At 51.2% G+C, this 20873-nt stretch overlaps 1 protein-coding gene across 1 annotated transcript in view; it reads left to right on the forward strand.

Annotated features, from left to right (window-relative positions):
* The window catches only part of LOC142804383 (uncharacterized), a 51818-nt gene that overhangs the window by 27462 nt on the left and 3483 nt on the right, over positions 1 to 20873 (forward strand). The window contains exon 3 of the mRNA XM_075891108.1: positions 20280 to 20573. Coding sequence (XP_075747223.1) covers positions 20280 to 20573 — 294 coding nt within the window. The remainder of the gene's footprint in view (positions 1 to 20279; positions 20574 to 20873) is intronic.

Genomic DNA, 20873 nt, shown 5'->3' on the forward strand with positions numbered 1-20873 from the left:
TCATCGCAACGCTAGAGGAGGCACAGCACAAAGGAGAGGCCGGGTACCTCATCCTGTTAGACATCAAGGCGGCATTCGACTCCCTGCCACACCCCACCATCCTGAACGCGGTGCGCGATCTCGGAGTGACTGGTCTCCTCTTCACGTACATCGCTGCCTTCGTCGGCGGCAGAACCATGCGTGTGCGCGTCGGTGGAGTCCTTAGGGGGCCGCATCCCATGAGTGTCGGTGTTCCGCAGGGCAGTGTACTCAGCCCCTTCTTGTACAATCTCGCCCTGGCTGACATCGACGATTATATTCCCCGTGCTCTTCTCTGTGATGTGCGCGTGGTGGTCTACGCGCACGACATTGCGGTGGTCGCGTCGTGACCTGGGCCCAGTGGCCGGTGTATACGCACCAGTTTCTAAACCGTCCGGGATTCTGTTGACGCGTTAATCACGGGCAAGGGGATGAGGCATTCACCGGCGAAGACGGAAGCGATGCTGCTGCACCCGAGTTATGGCGCCCAGAGCTACACACCGAGGTTCACTCTCCAAACAATCCCCCATCCCTTGGAAGAGGCGAGTGACCTACCTCGGAGTGCAGCTTCCCTTGGAAGAGGCGAGTGACCTACCTCGGAGTGCAGCTGGACCAATGCCTCAACTGCTCACCAGCGATCAGCGACCAGCTTTGAAACGCGCGAAGGGTCGCCCCCGCCGCTCGAGCGCTCCTTGCTCGCGGCAATGGATGCACACCGTCCCTAGCTCTCCGCATCTACAACGGAATGGCTTCGGCGCGCATTTCGTACGGCCTTCCTCTCGCGGCGCTTACGCGTTCCTACTGGGAGACACTGGACGCATTGCGATTCGCCAGTTTTTCAGCTTGCCCAGATCCTCTCAAATCGGCCCAACACTCGCTGAGGCGGGAGACATGCCGCTGTCAATCCGGGCCGACCTTCGAGCGCTAAATCACATAGAGCGTATGAAACGCTGCGCCACGGACAGCAGCTTGTATTCTGGCTCTCCTCACTTCCGAACTCACGGATCGGGCAATACGCTGCGGCATTCTACGCCCTCTTTCAGAGCTCACCGGATGTGAATGACTATAGTGCCCCGCCCTGCCACCATCGCCCTCTGAAGATTCGGACACGGTTACAGGGAGTGGCAAGCAAGCAACGACGGCAGAGTGTGCGCTTCGGCACGAAACTGCCGCCACTTTCGACGAACTTCTCGTGGGGCGACTCCTCGTCTTTACTGATGGTTCAGTGTTGAACGACGGTTGTGCCGCGGCGGCGTGTGGTGCCTTCGCTGGAGCTTCACAATCAGTGCCGCCTCGCCTGCGAGACATCGTCGACGATAGCCGAACTCACCGCGCTTGACCTCGCCGCCGATGCCCACCTTCAACTGAGTGTTCCGTCGGCTGCCATTCTCTCGGACTCATGTGCTGCTGGCGGAACGGGTTCACAGACAGTCGGGACGGGGAGACCAAAACTGCCGTCATTGCCCACAGCCAGAAACACTCCATCACATTATCTTCAATTATGAGGAGTATTCGGACGCACGCATATCACTCTTCAATGCTTACAACAAACTGGGACTCTCCACCGGCACTGTTGATGTGATTCTCTTTCCCCATGGGCACGCATGCCTGGTGAAGTGCGCGCAAGCTGCCCTCATCACCTTCCTAAAGACTTCTGCGCTATTTGAGCGCTTGGAACCTGAAGGAACATTAGAGCCACCCACTCGAGGTCCACTGGACTCCTATTAGTGAGTGCTACGGACCACACTTTTTTCCATGCAAAGATTACGTGCTCGAGCGAGTGCTTCACGCGATTTCTACGACGCGCCAATCCAACCCGTTGTCCTTTTCTCGATGACGATACCTCTTCGGCCCTTGGCAGCTTTCCTAGTCAGCTGCGCATGGTGCGTGGGGGCTTGGGAGTCTGTTGCGGGAAGCAGATCGAATGACCCTCACCTCTCTATTTTTTCTATTTTCCAATCTTTCCCTCCCTATATCTTTTATTCCCCATACCCCATTTCTTTGCTGACCTGTTGAGGTGTCCTTGTAAGGAGAGACAGTTACGGGTCGGCACTTTTCTTTTCCTTTCTTCTGTTATAACCACTTATATTTTTGTAAATTCCTCTAGCAGAGCGCGATGCTCAGAAAACGACATTTACGTGCCACAGGAGATTGTACGAGTTTCCGAGGCTACCTTTGGGATTGTGCGATTGACTGGCCAGATTTCAGTGCGTCATGGACATTGTGTTTCGATATGCCAAATTCAGTTATACAATGACTTATATGGACGACTTGGTAGTCTTTTCACAAACATTCGACGAGCACCAGATCCACTTAACCACTCTCCCATAATGAATGCGAGTAATAGTGAAATACTTTATTAAGGCAGCTGACGGTTTCCTAAGTGGCGAGGGCTGACAAGCTATGCCTGGTCGCCACCTCGTGCAAGGCGCAAGAATCCCCACCAACCACCGGAAAGTTCAGTTGGTGTCAATGAAAATCAATTTCTTGCGTTTCATTGTCAAGCAAGGTACAATACGTGCCCCGCCGCGATGGTCTAGTGGATAAGGTACTCGGCTGCTGACCCGCAGGTCGCGGAATTAAATCCCGGCTGTGGTGGCTGCATTTTCGATGGAGGCGGAAATGCTGTAGGCCCGTGTGCTCAAATTTGGGTGCACCTTAAAGAACCCCAGGTGGTCGAAATTTCCGGAGCCCTACACTGTGGCGTCTCTCATCATTATATGGTGGTTTTGGGACGTTAAACCCCACATAATAATCAATCAATCAAGGTACAATACGTCCAGATAAACAGAAACTTCAGGCCATCCTGTATTTTCTCCCACGAACGGGCGTTAAAAGCATGTAACGGCTTTTGGGTGTGGTGGACATCTACCACCACCTTATTCTTCACGGCGCCGATCGGGCAAGACCACTTCACCAACTCCTGTGCAAAGGTGCCCGTTGGTCTTGGCCTAACATGAAGCAGACAGCATTCCAAGCTCTGACGGGGGGCGGAGAGCGGTTGTTTTAAAGAAGAAATAAATCAAGAGCAAAATGCACCCCGCAACTGTCTCCATTTAATAGGACATCTCAGCAGTAGTGCACAGGGGGAGATGTAAAAGAAGAGAGTAGAGCTAGAAAGGGGAGAGGAAGGAGCGACACTAGAGAAGAAAAAGAGGGGATGGGGATTCACCAAATCGTTTTCCGATACTATAACAAAAAGAGAACTAATTAGAGGCGCTCACGCAGTCCACTGCCGTCAACAAAGTCCAGCAGGGCGGACAGAGCATGCTTGACGTGGTCGCCGCGGTACGCTGGAAAGAGAAGGTGCTGCGCTGTTGCACGAGGAAATCCAAGCTGGCTGTACACGGGGAACATCACCTGCCTGCTCGCGTCACTAGCTAGGCACTCGAGCAGTGGGTGTTCGAGTGTCTCCAAGTCGCCACAGTCGATGCAGTATGGATTGCCACACCCGGAGTGCCATTGCTTGCGCTCGGTGGTGTAGTTGTCCCCAGTGCGGAGACGGAAAAAGAACCCGCGTTCCCATCGCGAAAGTCCCTTGTGAAGGAGCAGGCGCGACGGCGTACCGGCTGCTACGCGAGGATCTGGATGTCACTTGCCTACGTAGCAGGCTATTAGGAGACGGCCGATGTCCGAGAAGCTCGCGCACTTCGTGGGTGCTGGGGTCGAGCGTGCCCTTTGCAGCTCGCTCGGCTGCCTCGTTCCCTGGCATAACAACGTGAGAAGGGACCCAGTGCAGTGAGTGGTCGCATCCATATCGCTTCACGGCATGCAGTTGCCTGGATACCCTCTGCACCAGAAGACTGCCGTCCTCCTTCGGAGAGATGGCAGCCAAGGCTGCGCAGGAGTCGAAGATAATGGCTGCCGCTCATTGCTGCTAGGGGGTGCGCGCCTTTTCCTTGATGCCCATGAGAATCTTGTGTAGGACCAGGGGGGGGGGGGGGGGCGGTACGAAAGAATGGCCGGCCAGCAGCTGCAAGGCATGTCCGGTACGATCGACATGTACTCCCTCACCTGCTGCCCTAGAGATGAGTGAGGGAGAGAGTGGAGCCGGTGGAGCAGGTGACACCCTAGCACCATGTTGTTCAAGTGCCACAAGTGGTTGAGAGCTGTTTCGGTGATCCGCAGACAGGAAGACGTTTCACCTGCCTCAGCGAGGGTACAGGGCCCACTTCGGAGTTGTGAGGGAGTGCGTAGTACTCCCGTACGGCGTTCCGATAATCGGCGTCCAAGGCAGCCAGCTCGCAGACACTTAGCAAAGCCACCGGCGCGCGGTATAGGACCCGAGCTGAAGCGACAGCGTTGTAGACCTGTAGGGCAAGAGCCAGGGTGCATCCGCGGCCACGCGCAAGCACACTACGAGCTGCACTGAGTATCTTGCGGTTGTCCTTACTCGGGTCGTCGACAGCAGGTTGCCAGCTGAGATGGTTGTCGAATGTCACTCCGAGGTAGTGCGCCGTCTTGCTCCATTCGATAGCCCTGGTGTGCTGAAGGGTGTCGACGCTTACCGGTGTACAAGCAGAGCCTCAGTTTCGGAGGTGGTGAGCATCAGTCCGATTCCACTGAGAAATGCGTCAACCGCGACGACGGTGACCTGAAGCCGGAGCCGCAGGCAAACAGTGAAATTTCATCAGTGTAAATTGTAGCACGCATTTTACAGGGCGTGTCGCACGGGATAAAATTCAGCAGCTTCGCCAAAACCAGGTTAAACAGGAAGGGACAGAGTATGCTTCCCGTTGGTACGCCAGAAGTAATAAGATGAGGGCCTCTAAATACGGAACCCACACCAACATGAAGGAAGCAGTTGCTCGAAAATCCCTTAACGTAGGATAGCATCCGCCCACCCACACTGAGGTTGCGCAGAGCGTCCAAAATCGATGCGTAGGGCTGACTGCCGAAAGCGTTCTTCACACCTAGAAGCACTAGAATGCGGTACTCGCCGTGGAATTCGGCCTCCTAAAAGGTGGCAACCACGTCGGCGAACGAGTCAAAGGTGCAGCGACTTTGCCAGAAACCACTCTGCTCGGGTGGAAAACCGATGGTCGCGGTGGTTAATCAACGAAGGCGCCGTAGTGCCATGACCTCCATGGCTTTTTCTGCAACCAAAGTGAGTGAAGCCGGTCGGTAGAAAGAGAGTTCCGTCACCGGCTTCTGCCACTTCGAGATAGGCACCACGAGCGCTTCTTTCCAGCGAGGAGGGAGCTGCCTAATGTGGCATACTATGTTGTTGGCGTGCAGCCGTCGGGGCAACGTAGAATGATCAATATTCCGCAGCCCCTGGTTAGTGATGCCGTTTGTTCCTGGGCAGATCGCTTCGTGCGGATGTTGAGCGCTACCTTCAGCTCACGAAGTGTGAAATTCTCAGTGCACAGTGCACGCATCTCGAGGAGGATGCCTTCGGTGGTTGAAAACTGCACGGGAGTAAACAGCGCCGGCCCGTTGTTTGCGAGGAGAGGGGGCAGCTTTTGGGGTGAAACTGGGCAGGCCGGAGGGGTGAATTTGTCCGCCAGCAATTCAGCCAGCTCCGATGTGGGAATTTTCTTAGCAACCACAACGCAGAGGGCCGGGTAGCGTGGCTTTATGATGCGGACTACGGCTTCAAAGATACGAAAGGCGTGAGCATGGTTCTGTGGGTTGTCCAGAGAATAACAGAGGCTCCCCCACCTCTGATCGCGGCAACGTTTGGCGTGCCTACGACATACAACGTTAATGCACTTGTGCACTCGCCAATGTTCCTGACTTTGCGATCGCACCGCCACAATCTGCGCCCCGCGTCACGGAGCATGAAGGTTGAGGAGGCACATGATCAGTGTGGTGGGGCCCGCAAACATGGTGCAGCGGGTGGTAGCTGCATTGTTGTACTCGACCAACATGGTGAAGAAGTCTGCAGAGACTGACACTGTTGCACAGAGTTCTTTGAAGCGCGTCCACTTCACAACACTGTAGGTCCGAGTGCACCTAATGTTAGCTGAGAGAGGTTTGACCACGATGGTGTAGTGGACGGAGCAGTCAGAGTCCAGTGCACGTTGCCACTCATATTTACACGTAACACTCGCGAGAGTCAGGTAGATGGCACTGCGGACACACCAAGGTGCGCGAGAGTACAGCTACCCATGTTTAGAACGAGCAGTACGGTCCTTTGCACAGCACCAAGGAGGTCGTGCCCATGGTGGTTCGTCCCAAAACGTACCTACAAGGTGTGTGGAGAGGTAAAGTCTCCACTGATGACCGCGTTGGGGTTTAGGCAGTCTGCGAAGCGGCACACGAAATTGGGGCCCCCCGTGCCAAGTAGTTTGATGTGTGCACGTACATGCTCGCGACACTGGTGTTTGTGTTCCCGATGCGTACAGTCAGGGCGATGGCTTCGAGGTTGTCACAGAAAATGTCCTCGACGTCCACCGCAGAGTGGGGGAGGTCGGTGCGCACATACACCGAAGCACGCGACGTATCGGGAGGATGCGAGGGAGTGCTGCACCGGACGGCGCAACACTTTTCAAGTTCGCACGGCGTGGTTCTGTGATAGCCGACAAAGCCGGGCAAGCTGAGGGTTCCGGCGCAAGCATAGGTTTCCTGCAGCAGCAAGACACCGTACTTGCGTCGGATGAGTTGGGTAGACAGCTCAGCCTGACGGCAGCGGAGAGAACGAACGTTCCATTTAAGAATACGCGGCCGAAACACCTTGCTGCGAGCCATGTTAGCTGAGGGCAGCATGGGTGGCCAGCGCCGCGTTGCACAGCTCGACTATCACTGATACAGCATGGCTGCGCCTCCCTGGCCTAAACTGACCCTGCACTGTGCAGACCTGCGTAAGGGAATATGGCCTTGGAGCAGCGTTGCTCCAAGAATATCAAGGCATGCTTGACCCGCTAGCATTTGCGAGCCACACGCTCTCAGGCGCAGAAACGAACTAACTACACCATAACAGAGAAAGAATGTGTCGCAATCGTAATCGCGCTGAAGAAATTCGACATGTATTTTAATGAAGCTGCCTTTGCAATTCAAACCGATTACCAGGCGCTTTCATGGCCGTTAAAGCTACAAAAGTCATCCGATCATCTGGCCCACTCACTGAACCCGTTCTCTTTAAAAGTATAATTACAGCGTGGAGTACAAGGACACCAGCAACAAAGGGGCTGACGTGCTTTCCCGAGCACCATTGTCTGAGGATGGTGAACCAGCCACCGAGTTCCTGGTTGTGACAGTGCCTGAAGATGTCTGGGGAACACTGGTTTCACGGCAGCGGCTCCTTGACGCTCAGAGAAGCGACGAAAAGTGCAAGAACATATGTAGTGGCATGGGCGCGGTCAGTCCCACCGGAAACACACGGTCCGCTAACGCCTATGGCAGCTACTTGCAAGCCGATGACGGCCTGCTCTGGCGTTACGTACCCTCACTTGGACGCATGATGACGAGTCCCCCATCTACGTTTTGATTCCTGGAACTCTACGCAAAACATTCTTGGCGTAATTTTACGACACACGCTTTGCTGGTCACATGATAGCAAGCGAATTTTTGAAAAGTTGTGTGCGTGATATAGCCGCACGTGAGAAATGACGTCGTAACATACGTGCGTACTTGCCCTACCTGCCAGACCACTAAACCGAGGGGAGGCGAATCACCGGGGCCCCGCCGCTGTGGTATAGTGGATGGTACTCGTCTGCTGACCCGCAGGTTGTGGCATCGAATCCCGGCTGCGGCGGCTGCATTTTCGATGGAGGCAAAATGCAGTAGGCCCATGTGTTCAGATTTGGGTGCACACTAAAAAACCCCAGGTTGTCGAAATTTTCGGAGTCCTTCACTAAGGCGTCTCTCATAAACATATTGTGGTTTTGGGATGTAAAACCCCACATATCAATCAAATCAAATGACCGGGCCTCATGAAATATGTGGAAAGCAGGTACCCATGGGAAGTCGTTGCCTGTGATTCAATGGGCCCGTCACCCAGATAAGCTAAGGGGTGCCGATACTGGAATAGTCACTGATCATTTGTCGAACAGGGTAGAGCTGTACCCGTTACGCCGGCAAAAGTCCTCTGAAAATGTCTGTTGCAGGCATTCACTCACTTCGGTTTTCCAAAGCAGCCAATAACTGACAATGCCACATATTTCACAGGCAGAATATTTACAGACACTTGCAAAGTTCTTGGTGTAAACCACAAAAGAACGACCCTTCGCCACCCTCAGGCCAACATTAGTAAGCGCGTCAAAAGCATCAATAAAGCAATATTGGTGCCTTTCACTGACCGGCGTAGAGACTGGGATGCCCGCGTACAGGATATGGCAGTCGCCACGCAAACAATGTTAAATCGTTCAACTGAGTTTACTCTGTAAGCTATTTAATTGGGTCGTCCCCTCAAATTTCCTATCGAACATGCGCTCACACAAGACTCCTAATCACTGCGCTGCCGCTACGCGACGTTCGCGCAATATCGTTCCAGTCGCTGGAGCGAAAGTTTGCGGAAAGCCAGTTAGAACTTGGGACTAGCCCGCCTAGAACACTGAAACCATTATAACATGGGCAGGCGACCTCTAGAGTTCATGGTCGGTGAGGAAGTGTTCCGCCGCATACACCCACTCAGTGATTCAGCAACTGCCTCCCTCGCACCACGATCGGATGGTCCCATGTGATGGTAAAGCAAATTTCCAGTTTGGCATACCGTCCTAAAAACAAACGCAGCGGCTGACTAACAGGCCCTGTAAACGTGTGCGACCTCAAAGCGTACTACGAGCGCCCACTAACGCGTGAACACATGTCCCCACTATCGTCGGCATTGCTGTCCTGCGAATGCGTTGTTTCTCAATCGGGATACTGTGTTTTTTGTCGTTGTTGTTCTGCCGTAGTAATCTTGCTTTTCGCAGAACCCTAGAGCGAATTTAGTGTGAATAAGTCCGCAACAAAGCACAAGGCAGACACCGTCATGTAATGCCGACACGTGCTGCGGTGAACGCCGATGCTGCTGTGAACGCCGTGCTGCTGCGAACGCACGTTCTATTCTGTGCAACCGGTGGAACAATGACAGGTCACAAATCGTTACGTGACGCGTGACGTGTGAGGCGGCTCCGTTCAATGTAAACATAAGGGCAAATACATGCAACGGATGGGCACGTGTTGTGCCCGACAAAACGCTTAACAAGGACATGCGACTAATTACAAAGTACTTTGGGGCCCAAAGAACTGTGTGGACGGATCAGCCACTGCTTTTGAGTTTACTCTCTTCTATTTTTCATGGTGTTTATTATTGCCTTTAGTAGTATGTGGGCTATGACACTCACTGGAGTATCCATTCTTGAGGGGACGTGGAGTATGTGGCAGATGGGCCCTTATCTGCAGCACGCACGTTGGAAGCAGGGCGAGGAGAACACATGCGCATTGTCCATCCGCGTGACGATCGTCAGCGTCGCAAAAGCCACGGGAGTTGGAACATGGCTAGCCGATGTGAAGGAGGGTGAGACAGGCCCACGGTCTTTTGGGCAGCTGGGCGATGGGATGCGAGGACGGCCGCGCAAGACACTGCGATTTTCCTCTTTCTCCGTGAGTGCTGTAGAGCAGAGGCCACGCCGGTTTGACGTGGCCTCTTTGGCGTCGCCGGTTTGGCGCATCTTTTTCAGCAGCTTTCCGCATATATGCGTGCCTGTTCGTAGTGATAAGTGGACGGCGCACACTATAGCATCGCGAAGGCTTGCTGCTGTTCGGGTTTCATTTGACGCTGATAGTACGTTAGGGCCGTGTTATACCAGTCCGACAAGCTGGTTGTGATTATTTTGAATCTTGAAATAAAAGCGGTTCTTGTTCCCGGCGTTGCTGGCACGCGTCCTGCGAATTCCGGCTCACTGATTCCCCTGAGTGGAGGCGAGGCCTTCAACCTAAAGCTGAAGTTTCCCCACCGCCAACAATATTTTTTTTTTCTTGAAAACGGTAACTATGATAACTATGAAGCGATATATATCATTCAATCTTTGTTTTTCACCGAGTTCCAAGAGTGTTCTTCGATCATGAATATCCCCCGTCTGGTAACTTCTTAAAAATGAGCTAGCTAGTTCAATATTTGTTTTTCACCGAGTTCCAAGAGTGTTCTTCGATCATGAATATCCCCCGTCTGGTAACTTCTTAAAAATGAGCTAGCTAGTTTGGCCAGTAGTGGTATACCTTCAAGATTATTTCCTGAAAGCAAATACCTGACAAACCTTGACTTACAGCATGGCTAAGAAAGTTTATGAATAGAATAATCACACTTTCAAACGTTTTTGTTCATCAAGACCTACTTGTGTTCATAATAAGCTCACTTAGTTAAGTTGCATGTTGAAGAAACAATTAAAAAGCGAAAGATACCTTTTTGTTTTCTTGGAAGAAAAGCTTATTACTTATCGCATAAAGGTATGGAAGTATATGAAATTAAATAAGGGGGATTCTGTTGGCATTCCAGACATTAATGATGGCAAGGCAACATTTTCGGCAAATGCAGGTTAGGCAGCCTGCATTGACTATATGACACCACAAGGATTTCAATCTATAGATGACATTGTTAACTTGGCTCCATGGCCTGATACTATTTCTAATCACGCATTGAAGAGCTGTGCGAGAGCTTCGGCGTCCTTCCTGGCTGTTTTATTTTTGAAAATTGCTTGAATGTCAGGAACATTGATCTCATTGGAACATAACAAGTGTTACTCCAATGGCAAAGTCTGGCAAGAAAAATAATGTCGCCAGTTGCCAGCCAATTTAATTGACCAGTGTATTCCGTGAAAGTAATGAACACGTGATATACAGCAGTATTATAAAGCACATGAAAACAAGTATTTTTTGTACAGTTCAGCATCGTTTAGGTCCGGCCTGTCATATGTAGCACAACTGCGCAAATTTTTCATAATGCTTTAAGTTCTTGTAATAAAAGTTATCAAGTCGATTCGGTATATTCGGGCTTTCGGAAAGTGTTCGACACCCTTCCATACGCTCTTTTTATTCACAAGTCATCTTTCTCGAGTCTGCCTGCATCTGTTCTTAGTTTCTTGGTGGAGTATTTATCTTACAAAAAACACTCTGTTAGAGCAAATGGTTCTTCTTAATACGTCAGCGTAATTTCCGGGGTGTTGAAAGGTTCGATGCTGGGTTTTTTACTCTTTCTGGTTTGTATTATATATTCGTCAGATCCACTAGGATTGAACGTGCGGCTGTGCGCTGATGATTATATCATTCATCAATGAATACACAATATCGACAATATCTGTGCTTTAAATTGTGGGTGGTAGTGGTGGTGAAAACATTTAATAACCATTAAATGGTTACAGAGAGGTGATTGGGTTGGGGCCTTATTGGCCTCCTACCCTCACAGCACTAGGTGGAACCCCTATTCCGGGGCTCCATTGGCAAGCAACGCCGCCCGCGCCCGTTGAACCAGAGCCTCTTGGGACTTCAGGTCTTGACAGCGGAGCAGGGCCGCCTCCCAGTCCTCTCTCGTGGGATTGTGGTTGGGGGGGATAGATGGATTAGACTGGCACGCCCAGACGATGTGAAAGGTGTCAGCCACCTCACCACAGAACTGGCACGTGCCATCAAAGGATGAATTGAAATGTTTTAGCACCGTCGGGCACAGTACAGTATTGGTAAACAGTTTTAAAAGGAGGCGCTCGTCAGCGCGATGCAGTCCCTTACAAGGGTCTGGATAGCGCCGGTGCTCCTCCTTGTAGTAATTGGTAATATCTTTGAATGAAAGGGCCGAATTGTCTGATTGCGAGTAGGCTTCCAAAGACAGGGAGATAGCCCGGGAAGAGAGTGCGCGGGCGGCCTGATCGGCCTGTTCGTTACCCCTGAGTCCTTGGTGACCGGGTGCCCAAACCAGATTTCGCGGAGTTGGATTAACGTATCGGCAGCTAGGTTCCAGTATGCGCTGAGCAAGCGGTGAAGCCCACCCTAGCTGATAGTTTCGACAGGCCCCTCGTGAGTCGGTGATGATATGTTTAGAAGAGGGATAGGTGAGAGCCAGAGCGATGGCAATCTCCTCCGCGTGTGTTGCGCTGTAGGCTTTGAAAGTGAGCCCGTTTACGGTGTTTGCGTTGTGTATGACTGCGGCAGTATACCACCCCCCATGGTGCCGGCCGGCAACGTCCACGTAGCACACGTGTTCCTCTTGACCAAAGTGTCGCTGCAACGCTTCCGCGCGCGCCTGGCGGCGACCACTGTGGTTTTATTTGGACATGTTGCGGGGAAGGGGTCGGATCCGGAGGGCGCGTCTCCAGGGTTCTGGCACTCTAACCCTTTCCTCAATATAGTAATCGTGTTTGATGTGTATTCGGTCTAAGAGGCGGCGACCGGAATGGGTCTGTGCAAGGCGCGTGTATTGGTTAACGAGGTGGGCTTCTCGAAGTTCCCGGTAGGTATTCACCACGCCTAGGGCCAGAAGTCTCTGGTTGGACGTGGTGATAGGGAGGTCGAGAGCCCGCTTGATAACTTTACGGTGGATGACCTCGAGTTGATCATCCTCGTGTTTGCGTAGGTGCAAGTAGGGAGTCGAGTAGAGTATTCTACTCGTTACGAAAGCATGGGCAAGCCGCATTGCATCCCTACTTCGTAATCCGCCCCGCTTGTTGGAGACCCGGCGGACCATACGGCCCACCTGGTCTCCCACCGTGCGAAGTTTGGCTATTGTGGTGTCGGCCTTGCGTTGGTGGTGTATGAAGAGGCCAAGGACGCGGATCTCCTTGGCCTCACGGATCGGTCCCGAGGGAAGACTGATATGGAGCTGAGTTGTGTCCTGAGGGGAGGGGCGTACGTGCACAAATTCTGACTTAGCCGGGGCACACTGGAGTCCGCAGTAGGTTGCGTAGTCGTCGACTACAGTCGCTGCTGCTTGCAGGCATGACTCCATGTGACCCAGGTTACCTTGCGTGGCCCAGATCATGATATTATCTGCGTAAAGAGCTTGGTGTATCCCTGGTAAAGAAGCCAATTTGGGGGGAAGATGAAGCATGGCTATATTAAATAGGAGGGGAGAGAGGACCGCGCCTTGAGGAGTTCCCCTCGAGCCGATGACGTAAGGCCCATGTTCCTCATCTTGTATGCGTATGTAGGCTTGACGGTCTGTAAGAAACTGTCTAACATAATTGAATGTTTTATAACCACAGTTGGTCTGACTGAGGTGGTCAAGGATTACCTCATGCTTCACGTTGTCGAATGCCCCTTTAAGATCCAAAGCCAGGACTACCTTGTCATTGTGGGGGCATTCAACAGGATCTAATATGTCATGGTGGAGCTATAGAAGTATATCCTGGGCTGACTTCTGAGGGCGGAATCCAAACATGGTGTCCGCAAAAGTGTGCTGTGTTTCTAGAAACTTGGAGAGTCTGTCGCGCACCATCGTTTCCATCAGCTTGCCGACACAAGACGTGAGGGAGATGGGGCGAAGGTTCTCCACGTCAATAGGTTTACCTGCCTTCGGGATGAAGGTCACGAGAGCTGATTTCCATTCAAGAGGGAGAGGAGTTTCTCCGTCCCAAATGCTATTGATGTATTTGAGGAGCGTGGCGTAGGCTACGTCGGGAAGATTGGCCAACAGTTTGACCGTAACCTGGTCACGCCCTGGTGCAGTGCCACGCTTCATCTTGCGTAAGGCCGCCTGGAGGTCGTGGAGCTGGAACGGGGTGCCCAACTGCGTGTTCTTTTTGCCTGCGTAGGAGTATGCGGCCGTCCGGGGGTCCTTGGTGGTGCACAGGTATCGGTCCCTGAGCGTGTTTGCCAGCTGTGTTGTCGTTCCTGTAAAGTTGTGCATGACCTTATGTAAGTGACGTTGAGTTTCCGTGCGTGTTTGTGTTGGATCGATGAGAGCGCGAAACAGGCGCCACGTGTTGCGACCAGACACCTGGCGTGCAGCCGTGTTGCACCTGTCCACCCAATTAGTGTCGGCTAGCTGAGCAGCATATTCCGCAGCTTGCTCCGTGAGTTCTAGGATGCGTTTCTTGAGGCGTCTGTTATGTTTCTGTTTTTTCCATCGTTTGGTGAGGCTGCGGCGGGCCTGCCAAAGATGGAGGAGGTGGTTGTCCACGACCGTTTGAGTTTCCGTGAGCTGTATCAGCTGTTCGTGTTGTTTCAGTGTAGACGTCAGTGATTTAGACCAGGTGTCGTATCCCGACTGGAGAGGGTCTACAATAGGTAGAGTGGTGCGGAAAGTTGTCCAGTCTGGGATACGAGCTTGTGTAAGTGGGCGTTTTAAGGGACGCATGTACACGGTTGTGTTTAATACACAATGATCACTACCGAGAGTGTCCTGTGTGTTCAGCCAGTCGGCATGGCGTATGTTGCGTGTAATTGTGAGGTCCGGGCAAGTATCTCGTTGAACAGAGTTGCCTACACGTGTTGGGCTGGCGGGATCAGTGTGGAGGGTGAGTCCAAGTGTAGAAAGAAGTTCCGCAAGCTTCCTTCCACGCGTGTCCTCTCGTGGGTAACCCCATAACCTGCTTGGGGCATTGAAGTCGCCGACGATCAGGAGGGGGTCCCGTCCTGCCACCTGCATAGCTTGTGTGAAAGTTGCGCTGAACGTGACGTTCTTAAGCTTTGGGGGACAGTAAATGTTTAAAATATGAACAGGTGGGTCAGATCGCCTTATAGGCAGCACCGACACCATCCTGTATGGGAAAGGCGGTGTTGTGGGGAGTGTGACTTCCTGGGCAGTATATTGCTTGTGAACAAGTATACATGTCTCCGGGTTGTGTTGAAATGTAGTGTAATTTGTGAGTTTGACGTCCGTGCCGGGTTCCTGAAGGGCAACCACGGCAACGAGGAACTCGGAGGTCTCAAGATAGAGGCGGAAATGAGCCCGCTTCTTGTGGTTCTTGAGACCTCTGCAGTTCCACTGTGTTAGTAACAACGGCTGAGTTGCTCTGGCTCGCGACCTAGGGTTGGAGGCCATGTTCGGAGATAGAGGGTGGGGTTGTGTTGTCAAGATTACTCAGTTCACTAGCACCCTGTGCTGACGTACTGGAGTCTTCAGAAAAGGCCGACTCATCTGGAGTCACTCTGTTAAATTTTGAGGGGCGATTAACGTCCCTAATTGGCCCTACGCGCTTGAGGACGCGTGGATTGTCTTGTATCCTCTTTTGGATAATGTGAGTTACTGTTTGTGTCACCTGTGCGATGACAGTCTCCATATGACGCGCGATGGTGTCGTGGATAATTTTGGGGAGGTCGGCCAATTGTGTTTCTATTGCATTCACCTGGGTCTCCAGGGTCGCGACGCGACTCTCTACAGTAGTAGGAATCTCCCTGTCTGTTATATTTTCCTCTCCGTCGCTCAACGAGGGCTTAGTAGTGAGATTGGTTCTGAGCGAGTCAAGTTCGCTGGCTAGTTTTTCATTCTGAGATCGGAGAAGGGCGAGCTCATGCCTGAGTTTTTGTGTTTCGGTAGTGCTTGTGGCAGTAGAAGGTGGAGAGGAGAGAGAGGAGGGAGAGGAGGCGACCTCCACCCAACTGCCTACCTTGGGTTGGTTGCGTGCAGCATTGCCAGATGGAGCGCAGAAAGCTGGAGATTCCGCCGCGCCAGGTGGCAGCGTTGCCGTTGCGGCTTTGCCAGGAATTGGCGCTTTGCCAGTTGACCGGCGCTTTGGTTTTGTTGGGGTCCCCGATGTCCTGGACCCTGGTTGCTGAAGCCTGATGAATTTTTCAGTGCATTCGCGGGAGCTGGTGAGGTGCGGACCCCCGCGAACTATGCACGTTGGGTTGCATTCGTGGGGGGCCATCCCCTCAGGACCAGCGCCCACGTTTTGGCCACAAAGGCTGCATCTTTCGGTGACCGGGTTGGGACAGATATCCGCCCGGTGCCCCAGTGCACCACAGCGGTAGCACGCTGGCACTGTCTTCTTGTACTCCCTGACGGGAGTCAGTTCTGCGTTATAGTGGACGAAACGCGGAACGTTCCTTCCCGTGAAAGTCAACACAGCTACGTTGGAGTTCCCCAGCTTGCGCGCATAGACTAGTTCACCGCCACGCCACTGCACACTATGTTTCAGAGACGCACTGGTTTCGAGATTGTGTACAGAAATCACGCCGCGACACACATCGCCGGTGAGCTTTAGGTGACCGCGAAGCGGCAGCGGTCCTTTGCTGGTGTTGATTTGAAAGTCCGACAGCAGTTTCTGAACCACCTCGTTATTCTGCGTGCCACAGATGATGATGTTTTGCTCCCAATTGGAAGAAATGGTAATGTCATTCATGTGCTGCCTTCCGATGAGTTGGGAAATGGCAGCGCCGAGCTCACCTTGTTGAAACGCTGCCTTGAGGGCTACTGTGATGCGTGGCTTGAGCACGATCACGTAGTCGCCAGGATTCATCCTGACCGTTGGTTTCGGCGTCCAATTGGAGACTGGTGAAGTCTTTTGTGGAGCTTTAGGAGATGGAGCGCGAGCGTCTCCAGTGGCTGAATTGTTGAGAGGAGTTTTCAGTGCAGACGCTCCTTCCGCGTTTCTTCGGCGGCGACGCCGACCCTCGACGAGTTGAAAAATGTCAGCTTGCTCCGCCGAAATGGTGGATGGGCCGTCGTCTGATGGATTTGTCGGGATATATGACCACGACAGAGTCGTAGGGTCGTAGCCACGTTGTTCAGGCAGCGCCATGTTGAGGAGTTGACCGAGCGGCGTCTCCGCATCCAGCAGCGGCGGAGCCGCCGCCGTGAGGCTTAGCTCGTTCGCTACGTTGTGATGCAAAGTTGCTCGGAGTGGCCGAAAATTGGGCGTACCTGGGTAAGATCGGTGTCTCCAGAATCTTGCTGACTTGGCAGATGCAGTCACACAAGTTTTAGAGCAGCCACATTGAAAAGAGCACGGTTCCAGCCGAAAATCGACGGAGCCAATGAGCGTCGCGTCCGATCACTTCGCGAAGCGTCCGCGTCTCTCTGCTTTAAATTGTAATCCTAACACTGTGGAGAACTGGTGTGAGAAAAGGAAGATGCGTTTGAATGTAAACGAGGGTTGTTTTCTTAGTTTGACCAGAAAACGCAAATCCATTCCAGTTTTTGAGGAGCACAACCTGACAGTGTTGAACATTTTAAATACTTTGGTGCATGATTGCCCGCAGATTTATCTTGAAATAAGCATATGGGCTACGTAACTGGCAAAGCCAATGGTGTGTTAAATTTTATCAAACGTAATTTGAAGTCTGCCTTAAAAATCTGAAAAATGCTTTGTATGTTTCATATGTCCAACTTATCCTTGAATCTCCTTGCCCAGTACGAGATCCTCATGGTCAAACTCTAATATATAAATTTCAATGCATACGAAACCATGTTGCATGCTTTGTCAGTGACCATTGCAACTTCAACTCCAGTATTAGCTGCATTAAATGTGACTTAGGATGAAAACTTCCGAGCAGCGCAGAAATTTTTTCGCGAATAAAGTTTTTTTTTTCATTTAATCTTTCGCAAAAAAATTTGCATTCACAAACGTTTGTACCTGACCAGCCCATTCTACAAGTCTCATAGAAACGATCACTCGAAAATGTTTGTGAGTCAGCGTGGTACCGGTGTCTTTTCTAGTTCTCTCTTTATTTCCTACTCACGAATAGTATAAGTTGGATTTGCATGTTGTCGATTTTACAGCTGAGGCTTTTTGTTCGTCACTATAAGATCTGTGCTTTTCGTGAATGCGTCTGAATGCACGACTTTTTCAACTGTAATACTACGACTTTTTTTATTGCGATAGCAATTATACGGACGCTCTCGACTGAATTTGACCAACGTCATTCATCGTATTCGCTGGTATATATATATATATATATATATATATATATATATATATATATATATATTTATATATACAAAGTGGAGGACGGGGACGGGCAAAACGAAAACTTTAAAATTTTCGTTATATATATATATATATATATATATATATATATATATATATATATATATATATATATATCGTCTGACATCTTGCTTGTCTGTTTAGTCATTGAGCCACGAAGGAGCATCTTGTTCAACGTTGAGACGTCAAGCTATCTATATCTACCACTTTCCGCTGGCAATGACAATCTCGAGAAACTATCGTGTTTTCAGCATTACCAGCGAGATGGCACAATTAGCGCACGTTGCCACATCATCACGACGTGGTGACGCGCGCTGATGCGTTCATCCAACGACCATATCTAAAAATTCGCCCCGTATCTACATGTTAATTTTCAAATGTCGTCGAAAGACAATAGATAGTCTCGCGTGCGGTGAGAGTGAACAAAACATTTATTTGATGTTCTCTGCAAGAAAATCGGTAAGTGGTATTCTGGTGGCGCTGCGTTAGAGTGCCTCGAGCGTGCAGTAGAGGCGAACGAGCGCATCAAGTCACGTCATACGTGAGACATAAGAGCCATCTGGCAGTTTTCTTGGGAAACGAAACGCGTGGCTCTGAGACGACTGTGCGCGCCGGTCTCAGAGGTGTAGAACGCAAAGCGACGGGTAGGGGCCACCACCGTCTCGTCTTAGCAAAGCGTTGGAAACCCTTGCCTTTTCGAGCAGGCGTTGCATGGTCAGCGCAGCCTGATAAGCGCTATGGTCCTTAAAATTACTTATGTATGCCTTTTCTAGTAAAATACGCACATGCATAATATATACCTGTTCATAAGGTGTCCCAGACATGCGCAATATATTGCTTTTTAATTGACGATTGCACAAGTATGAATGCTTATTCTTGAGCAACATTGGTGGGCGTGGCGGATGGGGTCGGCTGTTTCAAGTACCCGGTGCCGTTAAGAGTGAACAAACACACAAATGTACAGACAGACAGACAGACAGACAGACAGACGGACAGACATACGGACAGACGGACAGACAGACAGACAGACAGACAGACAGACGGACAGACAGACAGACAGACAGACAGACGGACAGACAGACAGACAGACGGACAGACGGACAGACGGACGGACGGACGGACGGACGGACGGATTGACGGACGGACAGACAGACAGACAGACAGACAGACGGACAAACAGACAAACAGAGACAGAGACAGACAGACAGACAGACAGAGACAGACACAGACAGACAGACAGACAGACAGACAAACAGACAGACAGACCAAAATTTTTGCGCTGAAGGTCCCCAACGTCTTTCAAAATGTTGGTTCATCTGCAACGCGTATACTTTGCTCCGTGGAGAGAGGAAGGGAGGGAGAAAATGTTCACGCGTGCACGCGCTTATCTCACGGTGGGGAGAATCGTACACCTTGGGCTTTCTCCGGAACGACTCTGTTCACTGTACTCACTGTACAGTCTCCGTTTCGGAAAAGGGCGCGCTTTTCAGACACAGCGAAGTAATTGAGACACTTGTTCGCGTCCACTTGTACCTGTGAGAACGTTTAATGCGTCATTTTTGCGTGAGCAACGTGCGGCAGATTTTGATCTGCTTGCCAGTCTTTGAGTGACATTCCAATTTGTTGCTATCACAGTTATTGATTCGCCTTTGTGGCAAAGCTGTGACTTTTTTCCCGCCCTACAATAAGGCCTATTTGTGCGATGTTGGTTGCAATAATAAAGATAAATAAATAAATAAGTGAACGAATGAATAAATAAATAAAAAATATGGATGTATCGCCAACTGGTTCGGACGCTTGTCTTAGGATTGTGATTTTCCTGATTGGAAGACCCTTTCCTAAGAAAATGAATTTTAGTATGTCTTGTTTCGCTGTAACGTGAATGCCACGCTACCTGCATGACGCCTGCTGCTAGTACTACTAGGTCGGTGACAACTGTACAGGGTAAACTAAGATCGTATTTTACGAACCAACGTTACCTTATTTTATGCTTTTATTGGTTTTCTGTGCACTTTACGAGCAGTATTGGGGCACAAAAAACGGCTACAAAGCAAAGCGTAACTGCTTGAGTTATTTGTAACTACCTGTATATTTTATAAAAAAAAACTAAAGGCACGAATCGGACAAAGAGAACACGAGATTGGGATTTGAATGCGTGCTTAAGACCTGAGCAAGTTTTACTACTGCATGTGTAGCACTCACAGCGTCGTTGCGTACCAAGGCTGCGTTTCGCATAGTGTGCATGAGCAGGAGTTGCGCGCAGGCACTCTATGCGAAGCGCAGCGTGCTTGCGTACACAGCGCCCTTGTGGAGGCTACGCAGTACTAAAACTCGCTACCGTCTCATGCAGAACAGGCCACGGACCACTATAGACGATGCGTGCCTGAACCTCGGCCCATCGACTGGTTGTCCCGCTGCTGGAGATACTCTGCCACGCCATAACGCCAAAGCACTTGGCTTCATCCGCGCTCGCAGGAGGTGAAGCCTGCCGACGAGGTTCCCGGCGTCTACCTGGTGTACCAGAGGAACAGCTGCCAGAACGACAGGATCCCGCCTTCGACGCCGGACACCTCGGACGAGGAGGGTAGCCCGAGGAAGCGACCGGCCTGCCAACACTATTCAACCAGCAACGGCTCACCCCTCGCGCTCAGGTCTGAATGCACAGCACTGTCTCGAGATCCCATCGTTTCACCGTTTGTGAATGGCTCTCTGACGGCCTCCCTGCTTCCCTTGCCGACGAAAAGGCTACGGCAATCGACGGTTCCAGAGGTAGGTTGGCAACGATTTAGCTGGTGGTCATGTGCATTAATCTGGTAATGGAGCTGATATTCGATTGCGAGTGTCGTAGCCTTGTTCCGATGTGTGTCATTAGTGATGACATTAGACTTGCTCACAATACGAAGAACCAAGTAAAACGTATATTCAGGTGTATGAGGAGAACGAGATAGTGTGGAAAAGAGAAAGATAACAATGAAAATGTCTGCAGAGCCGACTAGGCTCCCTCCACGCCTGGAAGACGACCTTTCATTGCGACGTGGCCTTTACGTTAATCTCGTGCGTTTTAGTAGC

The sequence above is a fragment of the Rhipicephalus microplus genome, chromosome 1 (assembly GCF_043290135.1).
Source record: "Rhipicephalus microplus isolate Deutch F79 chromosome 1, USDA_Rmic, whole genome shotgun sequence".
In the NCBI taxonomy this organism is placed as follows: domain Eukaryota; kingdom Metazoa; phylum Arthropoda; class Arachnida; order Ixodida; family Ixodidae; genus Rhipicephalus; species Rhipicephalus microplus.